At 48.1% G+C, this 25,379-nt stretch overlaps 1 protein-coding gene across 1 annotated transcript in view; it reads left to right on the top strand.

Moving 5' to 3' along the window:
- The first annotated feature begins 2,373 nt into the window (after positions 1-2,373).
- Positions 2,374-25,379, top strand: part of TRIM71 (tripartite motif containing 71) — a 66,334-nt gene continuing 43,328 nt past the window's right edge. Inside the window, exon 1 of the mRNA XM_028107186.2 lies at positions 2,374-3,228. Within this exon, the coding sequence (XP_027962987.1) occupies positions 2,374-3,228 (855 nt within the window). The remainder of the gene's footprint in view (positions 3,229-25,379) is intronic.

Raw genomic sequence — 25,379 nt, forward strand, 5'->3', positions numbered from 1 at the left:
AACCGGAGGGTTTCCTCATCCCCCTTCCCAGTCCAAGCCCCTTACTCCCAAGGATACTTTTCATATATCTCCACAGCTTAGTTTTGGCTTGTTCTAGAATTTCCTGTAAATGGAGTCACACAGGATGAACTCTTTGGTGTTTGGATTTTTCCTATCATGATGTTTTTTGGGATTCATCCAAATAGTTGCCTGTACAAGTAAAACCCAAGATGTCACTAACAGCTTGACAGTGTTAGATGGGGACCATTGTTCCACCAGTTGGCCTGGTATGTGGCCCTCTCTGCTCCTCTAAGTCAGTCTCTTTCCAGGGCCAAGCAAGTCCCTCTCCCAGGACTGCCCAGTCAGCCTCAGACACCACCCAGATGGCCGCGGGGCCGTCAACCGGGTAGCCTCCCCGGAACAGCTGCCCTCTGCCCCCCACCCCTATTATAACTCAAAAGGAAACTGGCTCCTCCGCAGATCAGAATTCAGATTCGTTAAATTCCACGCATCCAATTGCACACGAATGTGTGTTTTGTGGTTGATATGCAGAATCCTTAAGAAAACGTAAAAAGGGGGGAAAAAAGTGGGGGGAAACCCAGACATCAGTGGCAGTGGATATCAGCCTCTGTTGAACCAGGATTCAAAATGCAATCTTTTCTTTTTTAAATAAACGGAAGAGTCACTCTCCGCTCCTCGCTCGGAAGGTTTCAAAGGTCGTCACACCGCAGCCTGGGGGCGTTCATCTCCCTAGCGGCCTGGAGAAGGGAGGAGGTTGGAGGGAGGAGGGAGGGAGCACACAAAAGCGAGCCGTGCCGAGAGGGCTAATGTTTCCTGTTTGCCTGGAACCCCCTCCCCTGTGTCCCCTCCCCCAGCCCCCTCCCAGCACTCGGGCGGAAGTGAGTTTGCTTCTTTGGAGATTAAAAGGATTCCGAATTCCGATCAGTCCCAATAACCCGTACTGAGAAGAGAGAAGGAGGAGGAAGAGGCGGCAAAGCAGAGAAAGAGGGGGCACGCGCGCGCGTGCACGCATTCAGCGCGAATTGGGGGAGTTGTGCAAAGCCCCAGGAGGCCAGAGCGCACAGCGCGAGCAAAGGCCGGTAGGCGCAGCGCGGCCGGGGCCACCCGAGTCTTGCTCGGTGACTCGTTTCAGGAAGAAGATGACGCGGGCCAGCAGCGTTGGCCACGCGGCTCCCGAGCTCACCGAGCTGGGCCGTTGCCGGTTCCACTGATTCTAGCGCGCCTCGGAGGAGGCTCCGTCCCCGCAGCTCGGGATCGGAGGGGGGACCAAGGCGAGGGCGAAATGGCCCGATGACAAAGGAAATGTGATCCCCCTTCGCCGCCAAGGTTTCAGAGAGGACGGACGTGAGGAGGAGGAGGGGCGCGGCGCGCGCGCGGAGCTCGGATAGCATTGCACGACGGCTCGCGCGGAGCGGGCAGCGGGTACATCTAATATCTTCCTGCCGATGAATAATTCAGGACGGCCCGCGGGGACCTGCGGCCCCGCGCTGCAACGCGGCTAAACCGGAGGGGAAGGAGAGCGGGCGGGAGGCGCCAAGGCCGGGCGAGGCGGGGGCACGAGGGCCCGGGACCGCGTGGGGCGCGCGTGCGTGTTAAGCGCCGGCAGCCGCGGCTGGGCTAGGCGGCGCGCGGGAGAATCGAGGCGCGTGGGACGCGCGTGCGTAGTACACGCGTGCGGCCGCGGCCGGGCCCCCACTAGCTGCAGCTGCGGCGGGGCCGACCGCCCTGCAGGAGAGGCCGCGTCCGGCCGTGCGCAAGCCCCGAGCGCTGCACGCCGGGCCACCCAGGAGCCCCTGGCCGCCGCGTCATGCGGCGGGGCAGCCGGCGTCGCGCGGGGGGACACGGGCTTGGCGTCGCGCCGCTCCCGCCTTTACTAGTTTGGGGACCTTTTCTCTCCCAAGAAGAGACTAACTAAATCTGTTGAAAGAAGAGCAACGCGCCAAATACTCGCGGAACCAAATTCTGCTTAACCCGCCGGGACTGGGATTACACAGCAGACTCTACTTTGGGGGACTTACCTCGGCTAGGGAGAACTACGCTCCCGCTGCTCCAGGGGAGTCCTCTGACCTCCCCGCCCCCGCTCGCCCCTCGCGTGTCGGGACTTGTTCCGGCGCTCCGGCTTCGAAAGGCACGCAGCCTCCGCGTCCTCCGGGGGAAATCTGTGTCGCCTCGGGATAGTGGCATTTGATGCCCGCAGCGTCGGGGCTGGCAGCGCGCGGGCCGGGCGGCTCTGGAGCCGACTCCTGGATCGCAGGCCCGATCGATGCATTTTTCTGAGTGAGTCGGCGGCTCCCTCCCACCCACCTCGGCCGTTTTCTCCTATCCTCCTCCTCTTCCTCTCTGGTCTCCTCCCTCCTCCGAGTCGGCTTGCAAATGGCTTCGTTCCCTGAGACCGACTTCCAGATCTGCCTGCTGTGCAAGGAGATGTGCGGCTCGCCGGCGCCGCTCTCCTCCAACTCGTCTGCGTCGTCGTCGTCCTCGCAGACGTCCACGTCGTCGGGGGGCGGCGGCGGGGGTCCGGGGGCCGCGGCGCGCCGCCTCCACGTCCTGCCCTGCCTGCACGCCTTCTGCCGCCCGTGCCTCGAGGCGCACCGGCTGCCGGCGGCTGGCGGCAGCGCGCCGGGAGAGCCCCTCAAGCTGCGCTGCCCAGTGTGCGACCAGAAAGTAGTGTTGGCCGAGGCGGCGGGCATGGATGCGCTTCCCTCGTCCGCCTTCCTGCTCAGCAACCTGCTCGACGCCGTGGTGGCCACGGCCGACGAGCCGCCGCCCAAGAACGGGCGTGCCGGAGCCCCGGCGGGGGCGGGCGGCCACAGCAACCACCGCCACCACGCGCACCACGCGCACCCGCGCGCCTCCGCCTCGGCCCCGCCGCCACTCCCGCCGGCGCCGCCGCCGCCCGCGCCTTCCCGCTCTGCGCCCGGCGGCCCGGCGGCCTCTCCGTCCGCGCTGCTGTTGCGCCGGCCTCACGGCTGCAGCTCCTGTGACGAGGGCAACGCGGCCTCGTCGCGCTGCCTGGACTGCCAGGAGCACCTGTGCGACAACTGCGTCCGCGCGCACCAGCGCGTGCGCCTCACTAAGGACCACTACATCGAGCGCGGCCCGCCAGGTCCCGCCGCCGCGGCCGCCGCGCAGCAGCTCGGGCTCGGGCCGCCTTTCCCCGGCGCGCCCTTCTCCATCCTGTCGGTGTTTCCCGAGCGCCTCGGCTTCTGCCAGCACCACGACGATGAGGTGAGTGCGCGGGCGGCCTCTTAGGGGGCTGCGCCGGGGCGGGGCGGGGGCTTGTGTCCACCGAGGACACGCGTGCTTGCTCGCCAAGGACCTCCGGACCGGTCCCAAAGCGGGGGGCGGGGGCGGGGGGGTGTTCTATGGTTTGCTTGTTTTTCCTTTGACTACGTGGCGGTCGTTGCCACCAAGTAGGTCATTGCTTGGGAAGTGTATGTGTAGAAGTCTGGCTTTGGTATTCTTGCTGCGAGGGAGGGACCGCGGGAGAGTTCCAAGACGTGGAGCCCCCCCTTTTCCGTATCTAATTTTCTGTGTGGCAAATTGTGGCAACGTTGTCTTCAACCAGCGTGAGCTGAGAGAAGCTAGGGTGTGCGTGTGCGTAGAGCTGGTCTCCGTGTGCGAGGGTTCCCCGCCCCTACCTTGATGGTTCTCAAGGTTTGAGAACACCCCCTCTTTATGGATTTTGATGTCCTCATTTCTGCTTGACAAAGCGCGCAAGCTGTTAAGAAGAGGGATGGAAGAGTGTCTGTATCTGTTTAGACGTAGTCTCCCTATTCTGGCACACCCCAGGCCTTCCGGAGTATTGGGTGTTCTCCTTTACCATATTTTCTCCTTTTTGTTTGTCCAACTCGTAGATTGTGGGCTTTTAGGTAAGGTATGAGCCAGGATGGAGATGGCTGTGGTTGTGGAGTGCGTGTGTCTGTGTCGCCCTGGTTTCCACGTGCGCGCTTGTGTGAGGCGGAATAGGGGGACCTTGCCCATTGACCTCCCCGAGCTGGGAGCCCCTTGGGCCGCTCCCGCCTGCTGCGACTTCGATCCCTGCAGGAACTGGTTTCCCTGGTTGGGGAGGTGTCTCCACCCCGCTCAGACCGGGGCTCGACTTCCGTGGAGAAAAGCCAGACCCATTTGCAGAGGCTTGAACCCGGTGGGCGCAGGGTCCGAGGGCTGCACTGCAGCCTTCGGATTTGAGTTCGCTGTTTTGGGGAATAAACCTTTCTCATTCTTTACACCGTGTGAGACCTCCACTTACCTGAGCCCACTACAGTAAGGGACCAAAAATTTTGAGGAGCGGGCTCTGTTGGGGAGGGTCGTTAATTTAAACCATTTACCTGTAGACCCGTGAGATGTGGTGTGTGTAGTCGCTATGGTCTTGCCTTGGAGGGAGAGCAGATGGCAGAGGTTTTAAAAATCCTAGCGGGAGTTGCTGTCTGCCGAGTTGGAGCCAGCGTGCTGGTACCGAGCAAGGCAGAGGCTTGCACATCGCAGCCTTTTCCCCTCCTAACCTGGTATTTGGGGAGGAGGGCGGAGCTATTGCCTGATGGCTTTAAGCCGGCGTCTCCTATTGGAAAAAAGTTGAAATTCTAATCTACTTGTTGTGGGCGCCGCATTTTAAGTTTCCTTCTAGGTATTAAGCTAGGGGGCATTCTTTTCCTTCGTTTTTAGGCATTGAGTAGACTCATCTTAAAAGTTTCCACATTCGTTGGGTGAATGTTTGTACTATGTTCTTTTCATCACTTTTAGAAAAATGAATGATTGAGCTAAATACGGATCTTGAAGCCCAGGAATGAAAAGATGGAGTCAAATCACTTGAAGATTAGGGTCAAATGGGGGGGAGGGGGAGGCAGTGAAGGGAGGGAAAGAGCGTCTTGAATCCGCCACAATTTCCCTCCTGGGAGGGGCTGTTGATTGAATTCTCTCTCCCAGCAGTTGAGTTTAAATGTCAGGTTTTATTTATATTCCCAGTTAAAGATCCACATTCGTTTTATTTGGGCTAAAACAGAAGATGCTCAGTGTTGCCAGACTTGTAAAAGGCTTATACTTGTAAAACATTTATACACTTTTAAAATTATAAAACTGTTCAAATGGTGTGGGAGAGTGTAAAGTGAGAAGTGAAGCGCCCCTTGCCCTGGAGGTTCCTGGATGCCCTGAAAATTCACTTTGTAAGTTGTGCAATACTAGGTTGAATTTTGGCAAAGACATTGAGAGATCACATTGTTAAACTAAATATTCTTTAGAATTTTTTTAACATTTTATTTATTTAGATAGACAGCAAGAGAGGGAACACAAGTAGAGGAGGCGGGAGAGGGAGAAGGCTTCCCGCAGAGCAGGGAGCCCGATGCGGGGCTTGATCCCAGGACTCTGGAATCATGACCTGAGCCCAAGGCAGAACTTTAACGACTGAGCCACCCAGGCGCCCCTGAAATTTTCTGTTTTGAGCAGAATTCTGCTTCCCCTCAGTTACTCACTTAAAGAAGAAAACTTGGAAATTAATTTTTATACCTTTAATCATCTCTGCATTTAGAATGTTAGAAATTTTGAGTTTAAAGGTGACAAACCAATGCTGGGAATAAAGGACCCAAGTGTTAGAGAAAGCACCAGGTTCAAATAGGGGTCCCACTCACAAATTTTCTTCCCTTCTAAGAAAATGATCGGTAATTGTTTGGGAATACTGTTCTTTTAAAAAACCATTCCTCTGACTGGGAAAGGGGCATGAAAGCACTTTGGAAGGTGACTGTCTTCTATTTGATGTGATGGATGGAATCTCTAAACCCATGTATTTTTCTGTATTTGTAATCTACCTCGATTTTCATAATGTTCTTTATTGAGTTGCCTTCTGTGTCAGCAGGCTCCATTAAATAATTAAGGGTTCCCCTGCCTTACAGTGATGCCACCTGACCTTGGGAAGGAGGCTGGGACCCTGGGTTTCCCCCCCTTTTAATTTTGGGGAGGGTGCCTCCAACAGTTGGACACCCCGGGATGCTGAGGCAGCTGGTAGGGTCTCTTTCCCCACCGCTTTCCTTAAGAATCCCCCTGGAAATGGCTCCTCAGGATTGACAAGGTGGTGTTTTGAGAACTTGGTTTTAAAAATGCAGTTGCAAAACCTCAAGGGAATTGGGTTTTCCTACAAAATGATAAAGGAATTATGGCTCATTTAAAAAACCTAGATTGTATTTTTCGCTAGTTTTGTGCCTCAGTGGTCAGTTTAAAGGCCTGCTGGCGCCAGGCCGGAGGGGCAGGCAGGCCGGGAAGTGCGGGCCCGCGGGTCCGGGGCCGCTGGCCGCGCGGCGGTCAACACAGGCGGGGGCCTGGGAGGCGGAGGAGGCGGCGCCGCTGTGGGCCTCCGCCGCGACAGGGCCAGCCTCGGGCCGCCTCCGTTGTGGGGACGCGGGGGGACGGGGGCCGCTCTTCTCCCCGCGGGCACCCGAGAAAGCGTCCTCGAGAAAAGGGGGTGCACGCATTTTGGGCGAAGAGTTAAGTGCGTCTTGAGCGTGCTGCTCCGGTTGCTTGAGGAGTGCCCTTATTTATTGTATTATTGATGTATAGGATGTGAGCCCTTTGCTGCCTTGGCGGCGACCCTGGAAACACAAATCTCGGCGTGGGGGCGGCCAGGGTGTGTGTGTTGCCTGTCGAAGGGCTGGGCATCAGCATTCTGTAAATGGCAGGAAGTAAAGTGGGGTCTGAGCGTGTTCTGTCCCCAGGAAAGTCCCTGTCACTAGCGATGTGGGTGACATAGTTGCCATCTTGAGCCGAGGGAAACATTGTAGTTCAGCCCACTGACGATGGCGATATTGTTCCCAGTTAGGGCCGGCGGGAGCAGATTTTCCTGACTCTCCAGGATGGAAAATGGGGTACAGGTGCTGATACAATATATATTTAGTCCCCGCTTTGGGCTTAAAAAAAGAAAGAAAAGGAAAGGGAAAAAAAAAGCAGCTTCCTAGAAATGTAAGTTCTAGAATTACAACCCAATATCCTGAATATTGACCCATCCATCCTAGGCTTGGGGACTGTCTTTCCCCAGGAAAACACTCAAAACTACTTTGAGGAAGGCTGTTTGCTGCCTTACAATAATGCTTGTGGATGAATTCTTGTCTTGTATCTTATTTTGAATAAGTCATGGTGAATGGGGACATCACCAGTACTGGTAACCAATATATTCTACATTCCTAGAGTCTTAAGTTTTTTCAGGCATGCATCCCCAGTGTAAGCATGTTTTAAAACTATGTATGTGCTATGTAAATTACAAAATGTATACCAAAAGACATTTTGTAAGGACAAGAGGAAAAAAATGAATAGAAATGTGCGTTCTAGTATTTCTGCACCCCATCTTTCGACCTGCTCATACATGATTTGGTGGATATATGTCTGCTTAACACATACATCTCTGTTTGCCAGAAAACCAAACTTTCCATACATACCTTGGAAGTAATTGGAGCTTGATGCTTTGAATCCATTTCAGCAGGTAGATACCTATGTCTCTTGAATTAAAAAATGCTTGGTGAAGGGCGCCTGGGTGGCTCAGTTGGTTAAGCGACTGCCTTTGGCTCAGGTCATGATTCTGGAGTCCTGGGATCGAGTCCCACATCAAGCTCCCAGCTCCATGGGGGAGCCTGCTTCTTCCTCTGACCCCCTCCCCTCTCATGCTGTTTCTCTTTCTCTAATAAATGAATAAAACCTTTAAAAAAAAATGCTTGGTGAAGATCTGTGGGAGAAAAATGTTCATTATTGATACCTTAATTCCTTAGCCTTGAATATAATCTGTGGGCTTTTTAAGTTTGAGCTGAGGAATGTGCCCAGCCTTCCATTAAAGTGCATAGGGATGGGTTTTATCAACATGGATCCCGAGAAGTGGGTCATAGCTAGTTTGGCAAGCCTGTGCTCATGAGGTTACCTCACAGGCATAAGCTCATCTAAAGGGTGCTAGTAATATTTGAGGTGGTGTGGTATCAATAGTCTGGGGAACCTTTTGTGACTGCTTTTGCTTCCTAAAAAGTAAACTACACTGGTTTTAGGATTGCATAGACTTGCTTTTGTTTTGGTCTGTAAAATTTTTATTTCCAGTGCTCAGAAATACATTTTTTTGGAAACAGTGAAGATATTTTAGGAAGAAAACAGGCACTTTCTCCCAGACTGCAGTTCTTCAGTTGATACTACTATACATTCTTTATGATTCAGATGTTTTCAAGTTAAATACTAGGACATGGAATAAAGAAATCCGGAAAGTGTTTGAAGATAAGAATAAAATTTCCTTTGTACACCCCAATTTTCCCTCCCATTTTAGTTACTTATAAATGCTATTTTTAGAGTCCTTTCAAATTGCAGGACATGAAAACCAACATTAAAACGTATGGTTTCCTAAAGCATTACTTGAAACAACTTTTTTCTCACATATAAAATTGTGAGCATAGTTTGTCTAGCTTTTTATGTTATTTTACAAACATTGTTACATATATGGAAAGGGAGTTAGCTTTGGGGGGAAGCTATAAATGAGGTAAAACAGTTAATGCTTTTGTTGGTTGATATAGTTTACCAGAAGAAAAAAGGGTTTATAAATTTTCCTGATTAAAGAGAAGCTTTAACTTAACAAATAATTCTATATCTCTAAAATTTAGCCTTCCCCTCCCCAATCTTATTTTCTCTTGGTGCTAACTTAAAAGTCACTTGGTTTGCTTAGTCTTGCCATTTCTCCATCTCAGTTCCTCGCACAGGGTAGGGTTTATTTTAGATGCATTCATTCTTAGTGAATAAAGGACCATTTTGGTGTCATTCTTTGTGACACTTAAGCAAAAGGTTGAGAAGTATCCTACCATGCAGGCGGTTTCAAAGTAGTGTTCCCTCCCCCCAAAACACTAACAAAGAGAGGCTTGGCCCAGTAAGGCTGTTTTTGCCATCTCTGTTATTTTGCAAGAGAGCCAGAGAAAGATATTGATAAAGAATTACAGTTGCCTAAAGGGAGCAAGATGGCCATCCATTGCAGCCCACTCTTTTCCCCTTTCTCTTGACCTTTCAAGCATTGTGACTTGCAAGAGGAAGCTTGATCCATCTTTCCTCTTCAGTTGATGTGACCTCGTGCTTGTTCAGTACTAAATTATTCCTCTCCCTTTGAGGTTTTGTCTATACCCACAAACTGAGTTGACTGAAACCAGATTGACTATTTTGACTGACAAGACTCCAGAAAAATTGGGGAGGGATGGGGGGTTGAATGTTGGCTATTTACATCTGAAATTATTTGACTTAAACCTTGTTCCAGTGTAATTCTTTCCTTCACATGCCATCTCCAGCTTCCCTAAAGGTAGGGTGCAGTGAAATGCTGGAAGATCCCAATTCCTGGGTTTCATTTCCCGTTGAAACCCAGCTGAGATTTTAGGAGATCCATATTTAATCTGAAGACTTCAAGCCATTATTTTTTGTCCTCCTTAATGTGGCGTTTCTACCAATCTCAGTCAGTTCCTTACCTGAGCATCAGATCCCACCAAGTGAGTTCTTTTTTTAAATGAATCTGTATAAATGATCCCAGTTTAATGACCAAAAGGCACAAAAAATTGGCATCCAGCTGTAATTTGTTAAAAAACAAACATTTTTTTCCCCACACAGATGCCCTAAGGAAGTGGTGGATCTTTAGTGATAAAGTTATTGCTCTCAATAATACATTAGCAAATGAAGTTACAGATACTGGGCTTCGTCAAGAAAAAGGGATAATTCTCGATTGTGATTTATCCAGACGGGCTTCTGCAGAATAGCACATTCTGTCAACATTAATGGAATTTGAATGAAGCAGAGCAGTGTACACAAAAGAGAATGAAGTGGGTCAAGGTCAGTTGTGAAGACTGAGGGCATTCTCTGTGGCTCTGACACCTTGTGAATTTTGAGGGCCCCTGAGTGAGCTCTGGACCCTGAGCTGGTGAGGACCCGGTGGGAATAAGACAGAAGCTCCTGTCCCTTCCTAAATATGTGTCAGCCACTGTATCCTTTGGTTGTTACTTTAGGAAAAGTTTAGCCTTCACCATTTGCAGTTAAAAGAGTTTTTCTTGAAATGTCAGTGTGTTTGGGGAACTTCTTTCATACTCTTTGACTGATCGGGATAATTATGAAAATGCTATTGTATTAATCTGTACACTTAGGGACGCCTGCCTGGCTCAGAGGAGCATGCTACCTTTTTTTTTTTTAAGATTTTATTTATTTATTGACAGAGACACAGCAAGAGAGGAACACAAGCAGGGGGAGCAGCAGAGGGAGAAGCAGGTTCCCCACTGAGCAGGGAGCCCGATGCGGGGCTCCATCCCAGGACCCTGGGATCATGACCTGAGCTGAAGGCAGACGCTCAACGACTGAGCCACCCAGGCGCCCCAGCATGCTAACTTCTTGATCTCAGGGTCATGAGTTTGAGCCCTACACTGGGTGTAGAGATTAACTTTAAATTTATTTTTTTTTAATTTTTATTTTAAGTAATTCCTACATCCAACGTGGGGCTCAAACTCATGACCCCGAGATCAAGAAATTGCATGCTCCTCCAACTAAGCCAGGTGCCCTTAAAATAAAATCTTAAAAAAAAAAAAATCTGCACACTTAGATTTTGCTGCTGAATATGGTTCTGAGGACTACTTTAGCACAGGTGTTCTTGTGTTTTTTTTTCCCTAAAGATTTTATTTGTTTATTTGACAGAGCGAGACACAGCGAGAGAGGGAACACAAGTAGGGGGAGTGGGAGAGGGAGAAGCAGGCTTCCCGCGGAGCAGGGAGCCCGATGCGGGGCTCAATCCCAGGACCCTGGGATCACGACCTGAGCTGAAGGCAGACGCTTAACGACTGAGCCACCCAGGTGCCCCTCAGCACAGGTGTTTTTAAAATGAGAATTGTGACTAGCTGGCAGTCCTCATTAGGGTGTGTTGAGACCACATCCACAAATTTGGGTCTGGGCCTTCTGCCTCTTTTTGGGATCAAAGTCAGAGGGAGAGCTTTCTCTTAGGATCATCTATAGGCTTGTACCAAAAATGCAGCCACAAGAAGATGGGGACAAGTGTGGAGCAGAAAAATGGAAGAGAGTTTTAATAGTCGTTTACTATGGAAGGGTTCCTAAGCGTTGGGGTGATGAAGCTGGTTCACCTAATGTTAGAAAACTGCAAACTGCGTGAGGTGCTGCTACTGGTGTACTCCAGTATCGCTGGGGTGAAGTCTGTGGATGCTGTTTACCCAGAAGCTCAAAAGATTGAGCACATCTTTTCTCCCTCTGTCAGTGTAACCAGGGACTCATCTGGCAAAACAGAGATGTGGTTTGCTCAGTCCCTGCCTCCCCCTTTCCCCCCAAAAAATTCACAAAGCGGGGGACACCAGGACTTTGGGTTTGAGGCTGACAGACAGTGACTCTGCAAGCAGCATAGCTGGAAAGACATCCCAGTTGGGCTTGCTTATGGCAGGCTCCACCTGACTTGATTCCATTTGAAACTTGATGAAAATATGGGGAGGACCTCAGACTCAAGAACCAGAATGTGTCCAAAGAAAAGTTAGCTTTGCTCTTCTGTCATTGCGGTGAATGTTCTCTACACCAAGCTCTCTGCTGACTCCTGCCCGCAGGTTGCACTGTCGGCATCCAGCTCTCGCCAGTTGGGTTGTGTGCTAACCAGGAGAGACTGCTGTTTTTGTTCCCAAATCTGTTTATGTCCGTTGTGCTTGGTATAATCACACAGTTTAAGGAAAAATGAAATGAGTGCAGAAAATTTCTATGAAAAGTGATTTGGTAAAAATAGGAGGCCCTGGGGAAACAGCAGAATAGCCCCCAATCCTTTCCCTCGTGGAATTTACACAGCCAGTTTGGGATGGAGGGATTCCCTGCCTTCCCCAATGGCCTTGATTTGGTTCTGACCCCTAAGTGGGGTAGCTGCTGGTACATGGTGGGGGCATCTGTGGATGGCTGCCTCCGGCTATCTCCCTACTGTGAACGAGACTGTCCAGACCGTGATGGTTATAATCTTGAGTGAGGGGGAGGCTCAGCACAAACTACAGGGCGGAGCTCCCCCTTTCCCTGCTTCCCCTCCCTGTCCTCAGCCTTGAAGATGTCCAGAACCCGCCCCCCCCAACCGTGTGCTTTGTCTGCAGTTTGTGCTGCAGAACCTCAGGGTGAAGGAAGGCCTCATTTTCTCCTAATCTGGTGATTTCCTATTTTGGTCTTTCCATATTTGTTTTTGTTTATTGAGGTATAATTGACATACTGTAAAATTCATGTTTTTTGGTGCACAGTTCTGCCCATTTTGATGCGGTTATACAGTGTGTGAAAACTACCACAGTCAAAATACAGAACGGTTTCATCACTTTCAAAATGCCTCATCCAGCCTCAGGCAACACTGATCTGTTCTTCAGGCCTGTGGTTTTGTCTCTTGCAGAATGTCAGAACATGAAATGACGCAGAGTTGAAGACTTTCAAGTCAGGTTTTTTTCACTTGGCATAATGCAGTCCATCCACATTGCTGCGGGTGTCAAAAGTTCCTCCCTTCTTATTGCTGCGTACTTTTCCACCGTACAGGGTCCCACACTGTAGACAGTCACTGGCTGAGGGGCACTTGTGTTTACTGTTTTTGGCGGTTGTGAAGATTTCCTGCCTGGAATATGTGCAGTGCTGCCCTGAGTGTTGGTGGTCCATGTGGTCCAGTCTTGTGCGGTGCGGGAGTGTCCTTTCTGATCCAGCAGGTTTGTGGTTGACCTTGTGTGCCTTTGAGCCTCAGTTTCCCCATCACTCTACAGAGATGTGACACTTGGCTAGACTGCCTGGGCTGACTTCTTTGAGAATCAAAAGAAGTATTTTCTGATAAAAAAAATTGGAGTGTGCCTTGTACATAAATGTTAAGTGAAGAAATTTGGAAGTGTAAAGTGAAGGAACTGATTCGGGGCCAGTTGAATCACTGGCTAGCTACCTGCCAGTCCTGCTCTTTATTTTTAATAATCATTCAGAACCCCCCTTTTTATTTGAAGTACAGTTGACACACGTGTTACATTAGTTTCAGGTATATAGCATAGTGATTGGACAACTATATGTTATGTTTTGCTCACCGAAAATGTAGCTACCATCTGTCATCATGCAACAGTATTACAATACCATTGACTGTATTCCCTATGCTGTACTTTTTAAAAAAAATTATTTATTTATTGGACAGAGAGAGACACAGTGAGAGAGGGAACACAAGCAGCGGGGAGTGGGAGAGGGAGAAGCAGGCTTCCTGCGGAGCAGGGAGCCTGATATGGGGCTCGATCCCAGGACCCTGGGATCATGACCTGAGCCTAAGGCAGGCGCTTAACGACTGAGCCCCCCAGGCACCCCCCTGTGCTGTACTTTTTATCCCCATGACTGACTTATTCCATAACTGGAAGCCCGTTCCTCCCACTCTCCCCTTCACCATTTCCCATGGCTTTTATTTCCTTTGTTTTTTTGTTAGCTTTATCATAGCTTTCAGGGATTTAGAAGAATATTCTAAAGGGAAAAGTTATTTTACCAATGTGCTTGGATTTTTTTTTAAAGCCACATTGGAGCAAATAAAAAATAAAAATCGTAACTCTAGTCAGCTATGGGCCAACTCCAGTATCTGGAGATTGGAGGGAATCTTGGAAAGAATCCCCACATAGGGGACCCCTGGGTGGCTCAGTCAATTAAGCGTCTTCCTTGGGCTTGGGCCATGATCCCAGGGTCCTGGGGTCGAGCCCTGCATCGGGCTCCTACTCAGCGGGAAGCCTGCTTCTCCCTGTCCCACACCCCCTGCTTGTGTTCCCTCTCTCGCTGTCAAATAAATAAATAAAATCTTTTTTTTTTTAAGATTTTATTTATTTATTTGACAGAGTTAGCAAGAGCAGGAACATAAGCAAGGGAGAGTGGGAGAGGGAGAAGTGGGCTCCCCAGATCCTGGGATCATGACCTGAGCCGAAGGCAGACACTTAACGACTGAGCCATCCAGGCGCCCCAATAAATAAAATCTTTAAATCCCCACATAGTATGGATGAACTAAGGTTTAAGAATCTCCCCTTTTAATGCAACTGAAGGTTAGTAGGGGAGAAAGGGGTATGTTAGGATTTATTCTTTTTGATAACTGGAAACCAATTTTGAAGGGGTAGCAAAATCTCTACTACCAAAAGAGATAATGGTTAATTCTAGACAACATTTAGGACTTGCCACAATATCTTAATTTTGTAATTGTATTCATTCTTAGGTGCATAGTGCAATAAATAGATGTGCCTTTATATGTTAAGAACTGAGGTTACTACTTTCTTCATCTGCAGCATCTCTGCTTTACTGTCATTTGCTAACTAAATTGTTAATATTGTTAATTATATATTATGTTGTATGTTAGTAACATACAAATACATGCAAAGAAAGGCACTATAAATATTTGGGCATGTCAGACTGAAAGTTACGCTTCAGGTTTGAAGTTTGAAAACAAAATTCCCTCTCAAGATTGGTGTTCATATTTGGTGTTTTTAGCATTCATAATCTGATTTTTTCCTCCCTTTGATTGTGTAAGGTCTACTGCAAAACTGAGCACAAAATCTGAATTTAGTGACAGCCTGCCCAGTTCATCAGTGCCTATTTTGTTCTAGCCCCATAGAACTTATTTTCAGGGGTTTTTGTGTGTTTGTCAGGGTGCAAAACCAGTTCTCCTCCTTCAATCAAAAAGCTATGAAAAGCAACAAATGGAATAAAATTAAGAAACCATGTGCAAGATCAGATTATGAAGATGAGGGGTAAGGGGATGTCTGGCTCTGGTTTAGGGGAAGAAATTGGGTTTCAGGCTCTTGGGTCCCCATTGTTGGCTTTTAACAGTTTTCTCATGTGACTTGATGGAGAGGGGTATTGCATGGGGGGACCCCAGAATGTTCAAGGTAAAACATTCTCTGTGGGTTCAGCAGATAAGAAGACAAAAGTCAACAAAGCTAGCTTGGAAGTCCCTGTCCTGCCTGCCAGGCCCTTCTCATTTTAGTCCTTGACTCGCAGGCAGCACTTGTAAGGGTTGTCCCTGTGTGAGGGTCCTCACCAGCTCTTAGTGCCAGAGGCAGACAGGTTTACCCACAGTGAACAAAGAGGAACCCAAGTGAATGAGTGCATAGTAAAAACTATGGAACATTGGCAAACACTTGACCAAGGGTGGGGGGTGGAGGGGAGGTAACAATATTTTTAGAAATTTATGTTCTGGGGCGTCTGGGTGGCCCCATTGGTTAAGTGTCTGCCTTCAGCTCAGGTCACGATCCTGGAGTCCTGGGATGGGGCCCCACGTCGGGCTCCCTGCTTAGTGACACCGAGTCTGCTTCTCCCTCTCCCTCTGCTGCACCCCCTGCTTGTTTTCTATTGCTCTTTGTCAAATAAATAAAAAATAAAATCTTAAAAAAAAATTTATGTTCTTTGCGGTGCCTCGGTGACTTAGTTGGCTCAGGGCATGCTCTCAGGGTTGTGGGGTCAAGCCCTGTGTCGTCCCTGCATCTGGCTCTGTGCTCAGTGGGGAGTCAGTCTGCTTGAGGATTCTTTCTCTGCCTCTCCCCTTCCCCTCTACTCGCACTCTCTCTCTCAAGTAAAGAGAATCTTTAAAAAATTGTATAATTTTAACAACATTGATTTTTTTTTTTTTTTAAATCTCACAGCACTTGTCATTTGGGGTTGTAATTTTTCTGAATATATGTATACCTGTGACTGTATTTATTTGACTTTTCATTCCTTCCTCCTTTACCATCCTCAGCTTGTAGTTGCTGAATGAATGGAAAATTTGAGATTTTCCTCAAGGCTACCTTGTATTCTATTGTCAGGAGGCAGTTTGGACCAGTTAATTCTGATTTAACTATAAGTAATACATGAATGTATCTATGTTGTGATTATCTGTAAAATTTTTAAAAAAATAATTGAGAGAGAGAGAGAGAAGCGAACATGAGCTGAGCATGAGAGGCAGAGGCGGAGGGAGAAGCAGACTCCCCGCTGAGCAGGGAGCCCAACGCAGGGCTTGATCCCGGGACCCTGAGATCATGACCTGAGCCGAAGGCAGACACTTAACTTAGCCACCCAGGCGTCCCATCTATAAAGTTTTTTAAAAGTTGTTTTTTTTTTTTTTTAAATGCCCAGTCCTACTTCTTTCCTAAAGGTGTTTTACGGGTTTCTGTGTATTTTCTTCCAAATCCTTTTAACATCCATTCACACACACATGAGCCTATAGAGATGTAGTCATAAGAAAATGTCGACGTTTTCCTGTACTGACTTGCTGGTCATTAGTGCTCTGAACTTGGTGTTCATAGTGTGGAAATTATTTAGCTGGATTTTGCCTGCATTTGGCTTTTGCCTTCACTGTGCACATCCTTCTGTCCCTGTTGGTTCTAGAAGGAAGATCCTCCTCCACCCCAGCCAAGGAATGCTAGGGCCTGAGAGGTGCATTTGAAATGTTAATTTGCTCCTGAGAGCCTGCCTCCTACCAGTCACATTTCCTTCCCGCCCCGCCAGTCCTTGTTGCTATCAGTCTAATGGGAGAGAAATGGCTCGTCCTGTTGTTTGACTTTGCATTTCCGCGATTACTCTGAGGCGAGCGTCTTTTCATATGTTTATTGGCCATTTGTGTTTCCTCCCTGAATAGCCTTGGTTCCTGGGCCTATCTCTCCTGGGTTTTAAAAAAAAAATCAATTTGTTGGCATTTTGGATAAATACAGAGTACTAGCTGTCTGCAGAGGATTTCTGCGAATCCATGTTTGCCTCAATTTAGTTTGGCTCGGTAGACATTTTACATTTTTTGTGTGGTTGGCAATAGTCTTCTACTTTGCCTACATTTTGTGTCTCTAATCCCACTTTAGATTATATTCTTGGTGTATCATATGAGATGGGATTTACACAAATGGGCCCTAATGTCCTGTTAGCAAATAGTCTTATTTCCCCCCCCCCTTTTTTTCTGAACCTCCCATTTGTGGGAAACCTTTCTGAAGGTAGGTTGTTCGCTGGGGGTGAAGAGTGGGTATATTAAGGCTGTTAGAACTGGCTTACAGTTTGTGTTGGTTGAGTGTTCGTGCTTTGTGGCCATATACCGGTGATCTCCTCAGAATCTCTTCGATGTGCCTCTTTTCCCTCTTGAGTAGTTAAAAAAATACGACTTGTTAATTCTCTTTCCCAAATGTAACTACTGACAGTTTGTATTATATCATTGGTCGTATTTCTTATGCCTGTGCAACATTATCTTTATGGCTGTATCATTTAATTATGATAATCACAAATCATAAAGTTGTTTTATTTATTTATTTTTTAAAAGATTTTATTTATTCATGAGAGACAGAGAGAGAGGCAGAGGGAGGCAGAGGGAGGCAGAGGGAGAAGCAGGCTCCCAAGGAGCAGGGAGCCCGATGTGGGACTCGATCCCAGGATCCTGGGATCATGACCTGAGCCAAAGACAGACGCTTAACCATCTGAGCCACCCACACGCCCCATAAAGTTGTTTTAAAGTGGCACTTACCTGTATACTGTCCTTACAGTTCCACATTCTGCTTTGTTTTTTTACATCTAATAATACACCTGGCACATCCCTGTATGAGAAAAAATGCACAGGTCATTTACTGAGGTTAGGTTTAGGCACATTCAAACACATTTTGATGAGTTCTGACAAATTTATAAACCACTATCAAGACAGAACATTTCTGCCATCCCAGAAAGTTCCTGTGCTGCGGTAGCTTTTAGTGCTAATCTCTGGAGAATTTGGCCTGCTGCTACTTTGGTCATGGGTCTTGATGATTTACGGAAGCTAGAGTAAGCCATAGGACTTTGGATGTGAACGAATCTCTAATGATGGAAAGTTGCAAGATCTGATGCCTTGGTTTACTGTTGATGCAAAATAGCTGTAAAACTCCCTAAAATCCTTACCTCTGAGGCATTTTAGTCTCTGAAGGCCCAGGTTCTCTCTTTTCTCTTTTAAACCTTTGCTGTTCCAGGGCCACAATGCAGTTGGCCAGGCGACATTGTTTTCCAATGAGCAGATGCCTGCTGGGAGGCAGATTCCTCAAGGATTGCTTGGAAAAAGTGGAAGTGAATTCCATCCAATCAACACACTTGGAGCTTTGAGCCTCTGCCTTGTGCCTGGCTCTCAAGGGTGTTTGAGGACACAAAGGACCAGAACAGAGGTTGCCTCCTGGGGACCCTTAAATCACTATAAAGGGAAATAGAATTACTGGGCATTTCAAGTACTATTGTGAATAACGTACATGTACATGTAAAAGTACTAAATTATTTTTGGTTAGGTATTAACGCTTTTTAAAAATTTTTATGCCTTTTTGGTGTTGTTTTTAATTCAAGGGCTCAAAAAGGGTATGAGGTGAAGTCTATTAATGAGAGTGGCATCTTTCTGTGTTCTTCCAGAGGGAATGTTATAGGGGAGCTAACTGCTGTCTTGTCCTTGGAGTCTAGGTCCTTGGTAGTGAACACTTTTTTTATTTTTAAGATTTTATTTATTTGAGGGAGAGAGAGAAGCGAACACAACAGCTGAGGGAAAGAAGAGGCAGAGGGAGAGGGAGAAGCAGACTTCCCGTTGAGCAGGGAGCCCAGGCTCCCAAGATCATGACCAGAGCAGACAGCAGACGCTTGACCGACTGAGCCACCAAGGTGCTGTGGTAATGAACACTTCTGAGAAAGTTATGGATTTCCCAGGCCTGCCAGGTCAGTTGGAGGTGACAAATGGGTGGCTTCCATTTCCAAAGACTCTGCCTTTGAGGAAAAAAAATTGGTTTTGAGCTTCCTGGAAACTTTAAATTTACAAGGGAAATTTCACTTTGGTGGTGAGGGCAGTTCATGGACCAATTGTTACATATCGTTCAGAACTGCCTTTCACTGGATGACATGTGACTCCTAAACCCGAGAACTTTGCAGGAGGTTTTAGGCAGTTTCCTTTGTGCAGAACTATTCAATCTTTAGTGTAGAAAGTTGATTTTTTGAGTGTTGTTTTGGGGGAGGGGTCCCTAACAGCCTTACACTACCAAGATTCATAGTCAGTTTCTCTACTTTTCTTCCCTGGCTAGCTCATACACTTAACGTGGTCTCTAGCCCCCAGTGGGAACTGGGTCTGTTGAAGGATGTAGTGAAACTGAGTCAGAGCTGGATGCTGTGGGGACTGGTTGCAAGGCTTGAAAGCACACTATCCCAAAGGGGTTGGGGGAGGGGTCGTTTCCGATGGGTGGTGCCCAGGTAGAGGGGAGGACCACTTAGGGTGCTTCAGGAAGAAAGACCTGGGAGCCTTTTGAGGAGCAGGCTGGGCATTTGAAAAACTTGGAAGCACTTTGCCGAGGAATCCATTGATTAGAACTTTATCTGCAAAGCAAATGTTCAACCAGTGTTTACGGAGTTCATTCAGACCGGCTCCAGGGAGCTGTAGGGCCCCATCTAAAACCTTTGGTTGGGGATGGGGAAAGGTGACTTTCATGGGAATAACAGTCACCCTTGGAACCACCTCTGCCCTCAGAGCAAAAGAGAATCTTGCCGTTCTGTAAGTCTGTCCCAAAAGCCCAAGTGTCCTCTCCCTATGAAGCTGTCCGAAGATCCGAAGATCCTGTCCACTGTGCTGTCTACAGAAGTGGATGCTCCAGCATGCTGAGGGAGAAAAGGTTGCTTTCCTCAGTTCCTATTCCCCGCCCACTCTCTACTTCCAAAGGTCCTTTTTGCTGGGGATCCCTGATTGGAATCTGCTTGGAATCATCTATGGTGATGCAGGAGCTGTAGTTTAAAAAACAAGCCAACAAAACCCACCTTCTAGGTTTTGAAGGACAGTAAAATGTTTACACTGGTTACAGTAAAAGCCGGTACATAGCATGAATACAAAGAAGACCCTGAAGATAAAGTTAATAATTACATTCAGAGGTTTTGGCCTGTTTCCTTTAGAGATTTTTCTCTCTTGACCTTTACTCCATCGTGGTTAAGAGACTCAGCCCCCAAATCCTATTCCATGTTTATAGGGTCCACTTTAAATACTTGGACTAGACTCTTCCCTTGGGCCTTCTCATTTCTCTGGCAGGACACTGGAGGAGTGGGCTTCCTAGAGCCCCTTGCTGGGGGCGTTTTTTTTTTTTTTTTCCCCTGCCCAGGTTTGTTTGGATACCACCCCACCCCCCATGCTTGGGCAGCAGGAATTCCTCCCCGGGTTCTTTGTTCCTCCTGAAGGGCGGGAATGGCTGCCTCCTGGAATGTTGATCGCCTAGGCTTGAGTGGCGAGCACCATTGAAGCCTTGTGTCTGCTCCTAGGGAGTTCTCAGGGTTCAAATGAGGGCGGGGATGGGGGTGCGCCTCCTAAATGAGCTAGTTTTTGTCCTAATCACAAACTAAAGACACCCCCCCCGTTAAAAAAATGAAACACAGAAGACCCCGTGCTCAGCCAATGAAGAGTTCTCTTAAAATTCAAGGTTACCTCACCTAACTGGGATCCTCAGGACTCCCCAGGAAGCCTCCTGACCAGGATTGCCAGCATTAGGTCCCCCAGCCCCCCCCCGAATGCCCAATTCATAAATAGTCAAGAATTTTTTTTTCAGTATGAGTGTGTTCCATGCAATATTTGGGACATACACTAGATACTGTTTCTGTCTGAAACTAATTTAAGTGGACAGCGCTGTATTTTATATGGCAGTTCTACTTCTGACACTGCTTTTCAAGCTACCAGGAGGGGCTGAAATTCCCAGCCCGGAAGACTGCTCTCCACACAGGATCCCTTCCGTTCTGCATTTGGGTCCTACAAACTCTTGTTGCCGGGTTCCCCACAGGTGACAGCAGTTTGTTACAGGGGACACACAGTACTTGGAACAGAACCTCTGTGATTCCCTGACCCCCAACCCTGTAGGTCCTGGCCAAGAATGGGGTGGGGGAGATGGCTGCAGAGTCTTACCTTGGAAACCAAATGCCAGTCCTGGAGAGGGAGGAAGGTCTTCCCGAGATCTTAGTGCCCCCCATAGACCGTTGTGTTTTTGAGGGTTCACACAGACACGTCCCACCATTTCACTATCTTGTCTTCAGGGGTGTGGGCAGCAGTGTAGGGAGAGTAGTTCCTGGGTTTTCTAGAAGAGGATTTTTAGGGTGCAGGTTTTGGGAATTTGTTCCACACGCCATGGAGGCATCCCACTTGGTTCTGAGCACCTATATGATATCTGCTTTGCTCCAGTGTGAGAAAAATTCGTCCCTGTAGCATTTCAGCAGGGATTTCCACAGCTTGGGAAGAAGGGAAGGTCAGGGAGCAAGGTTCTACTTGTGTGCTCTTAGCTCTACTTAGGGCTGCCCAGAAGGGGACAATTTAGAGGTTCCACTACTCTGTCAGGATTCGCTGCCAGGAAAACTACCAAACTGATGGTTCTTGACAATGATGTAAGTGTATAGTGTTGCTCATTTTGCTTTGACTGCCAGGAAGCTCTGAGCCAAACTCATGGTCTCAATCCAGGAGGTCTCATGGACATGCATCTCTTTTCTTGACGCAAGCTTGTTTCTACATGTTATTGGCTTTCTTTGTAAGCTGCTTTTCTTAGATTTGGGTAAGAGATGCTGAAATAAATTTCAATAAATATTGAGTGAAAGGTGAGGTGATTGTAAAGTGCCCGGGATAGGGCCAGTGTTTGATCCAATAAATCTGGCTGATGAGTATGTAAAAGAATTAAGCCATTGTACCAGTGTAGTACTTGTCAAAGACACGCATAATCCTCCTGTATGCTCTGTCCCCCCTCCCCGGACAGAGTTCAGACCTGAGCTGGGGAGTGGTAGGGCTGCTTGGTAGAATGTGCCTCAGTGAGCTGCTGGGGCAGAAGGACGACAAAGCCCTCATCTGTAGGAATCAAAGCAATTTGAGAAACCCCAGAGTTAGTCCTGTCTCTGAGCAGAGCAGAGCAGAGGCCCCGGCTAGATGTAGGATCTCCTGACCCAAGTCTCCCCACCCCCTCCCGGGAACCCTCTGCAATTTGGTAGAGCTTGAAACCCCTTCTTGAGGGGTGGGAGGAAGTGGTTAATCCCTACTTCCTTCCCTGGGAGTTTTATGGGCCTCTGGGAGCCTGCCTTACTCTGGCCTTAATGGTCATAAATGACCCTCTCCTAGGGCAGGGCCCAGGCCCCCATGAATCTTTACCCAGACTCTAGGCATTTAGGTGGTTAATAAATGCTTTTTGATGGTGATGCCCTTGGTCTTCTGTAATTGGGAGGTGAGGTGGGAAGTTTTGTGGGATTACCAGGGTGGTGGCTTGAGCTGGAGGCATTGTGAGTGAGCAGACATTACCTGGGTGCTGGAGCTTGGTTGTACTGAAGTTGTATGGTATGGGGGTCCTAGAGGGGCAGGGCCTCACTGTCCTGTGGGACATCCTTGATGCTGCCTGCAATCCTCCAGGTCTGGCCTGCTGCAGGGTGGGGGTAGGGAGAGATGTGGTGGTAATCCCACTCTCTTTCCTGTGTTTCATTCAGCAGAGTTTTAGGATAGCAGTAAACTTTATTTTTACTTTAATATTTTAAGTAAACTTAATTTTTGAGGAACAGCAATAACAATAACAAACATTTGGGATTGCCCAGCTCTTGGGACAGGCTTACACAGTGGCTGGGATATCTGTCAAAGTGGAATGGATGCTGGGGTGCACAGCACATTTTATCTTGATTAGCTGCTTTTTTGGTTTTTTGGTTTTTTGCTCTGGGAAGGAAATCTCTGGGCAGGCATCACCTCTCCTGCTAGCAGGTCCCTCTTTTCCCCTCCCCACTAATCCCCTGCCTCCCGTTCTGCAGGGTTTTAATTAACTGTGTTTAATCTTCCCCAGGAAGCTTCCCGCCTGCCTGCTTATCCCGTTACCTGCTGGGTTTTCTGTCCCAGTCCAGCCAAGGACAAGGAACATTCTGAGAAGGGCTCTTTGTCCAAGGGCCATTAGAACCTTCCTGAATCTCTCCTGTCCTGCTGCTTTCTAGGAAGATGCAGAGCGGGCCTAGAAAGCAACCAGGGTATAGGCAAGGGTTAACCTGGGCCCTCCTGCCCTCCTTTGTGGAGGATCTCCGTGAATCCTCCTAGATTTAATGTTATGCAAATAATTCCAGATAATGCACTTTTTAAAAATTATTTTTTATTTTAAAAAGACTTTATCTATCTATCTGTTAGACCACTAGAGCACAAGCACACAAGCAGGGGGAGCAGCAGGCCGACGGAGAAGCAGGCTCCCCACTGAGCAGGGAGCCCGACATGGAACTCGATCCCAGGACCCTGGGATCGTGACCTGAGCCCAAGGCTGACTGAGAGCCAACTGAATGCCACTCGGGTGTCCCCAGATAATGCACTTTTTTTGTTAAGGACTCAAGGTGCCTGGAAATGAAATAAAGAAAAAAAAAGTATCCTAAACTATTAGGAGTATTTTCTTGAATTATTTTATGCAAAAAGCATTTTTAGTAGACTGCCCAGCATGAGTGCGTGTGAGCCTTTTGCTTTTTCTTCATTCTGTCTTTCATGTTTAAATCAGCCTTTCCCTATTTAACAGTGATGGGGGCGTTGCTTAACCCTGGGACTCCCTACCCCGTAGAGATTCTGATGCTTTAAAACTGGGGTGGGGCTCAGATTTGCATTTTAAACCAATGCCTCAGGGTTCTGATGCAGGTGGCCCCTTGGAGAAATAGATTTAAATGATGCCCCGGGAGAGGGGATTTAAGGTCACTGCAGTCCCTGAGCATACTGGTTTTTTTTTTTTTTTGTATTGGCATTTTAACCCCCAGTTGTCAATCATAAATTATCTGTATTTCCTTTATCCCGTCTCAGTGATTACACCTGTTTATCATCAGATGGCCTGATTTAAAGTGATCCTTGATTGTAATCATGCTTTAACTAATCATCATTTGGTGTTTATTCACCTTCAAGCCGTAACATCACCCCCTCCTCTCAGCCTCTTTGAAAAAGAGGGTCAAAGAGAACATAATCTTTCTGAGAAATCACTTTATATTTCCAGAGTCCTCCAGTCTTAACGCCATTGGGAAGAAAATCCAGTCTAGATGGATTAAGGAAGACAGTAACTTTGGGGGGGCCTGAGTTGGAGTGGAACTCCCACAGTCCTTGCATGCGGAACAGACAAAAGCACCTGGAACTAGGTTAGCCACTCTGGGCCTGGATCCTGGCACCAAATTCTGGGTGTCCATACAGCTGAGGAGTGCGAGGCTGCGTCCCTTGCCAGGTCTTCATGCTGGTCCTGCTGCCAGTTGGCCTCTCCTCCATGTAAATAGAGCCTTTTCTTCGGGAGCTACCGGGCACGGAGCCCACGTGGCCGCTGGGAGGTTGCTGGAGGATCTTAGGGCAGCTTCTGGGAGAGTGGGAGGGTGGCCATCCGTCTCCCGAGTTGGAAGTGATTGTAGCTCTCCCATAGGGATCCCAGGCCTTCCTCTATGTGGCTAGTGTAGATGCAGCTTAACTTTAATTTTGGCTTAAGAAATAATCCTTTTTAGGGCGCCTGGGTGGCTCAGTTGGTTAAGCGACTGCCTTCGGCTCAGGTCATGATCCTGGAGTCCCGGGATCGAGTCCCACATCAGGCTCCCTGCTCAGCAGGAAGTCTGCTTCTCCCTCTGACCCTCTTCCTTCTCGTGCTCTCTATCTCTCATTCTCGCTCTCTCAAATAAATAAATAAAATCTTTAAAAAAAAAAAAGAAAGAATCCTTTTTATTTTTTTTTTTAAGATTTATTTATTTGAGAGAGCGAGAATGAGAGAGAGTACATGAGAAGGGGGTTGGGTCAGAGGGAGAAGCAGGCTCCTTGCTGAGCAGGGAGCCCGATGTGGGACTCCATCCCGGAACTCCGGGATCATGACCTGAGCCGAAGGCAGTCGCTCAACCAACCGAGCCATCCAGGCGCCCAAGAAATAATCCTTTTTAGAGCTACACAGTTTTTTTCTCCCTTGGAAATTTTATGTTAATATTGTGCTCTATCCCAGTATTTTTTATTTAAATCTCCATGTTTCCTTGAAAGATTAGTCTTTCAAGCTCCCTCCCCTTAAGTCTTCTGTCAAGTTGCTTTGTAAAAATGCTTTACAGTGGCAAGGGCCATCTTGAATTAATCTACCCACCCTCCCCTGCAGCTGCCTTTGACAAGCGCGCGGAGGTGTGTTCAAATGGGACACATCCTTCCCTAGTGTCCCTTTTTCGTTTGAAGACCGCGTTAGAACAGCGGCTGTGCCATGGAGGGGAGGACCATAGTTTGAAGATGAAGCTGAAATGTTGGGCTTGTGGCTATGTCCCCGAGACTCAGCCAGGGCTGCTCTTAAGTGCCCAGGGTGAGTCACTGGTTAGAAAGAAGAGACAGGGAACTAGACCCACAAAAGCCTGGCGAAGCTGTAGGAATCCCTAGGGGCAAAGGGGATGGAAGCGGAAAACAGCGGCTCCACTCGCAGCCGTTCTCGGGTCTGCCCACATCTTTCATCTGGCCGGGC

This window comes from Eumetopias jubatus, unplaced genomic scaffold (assembly GCF_037043125.1).
Source record: "Eumetopias jubatus isolate StellerSeaLion01/CBP00866 unplaced genomic scaffold, mEumJub1_p1.0 scaffold_1, whole genome shotgun sequence".
Taxonomy (NCBI): domain Eukaryota; kingdom Metazoa; phylum Chordata; class Mammalia; order Carnivora; family Otariidae; genus Eumetopias; species Eumetopias jubatus.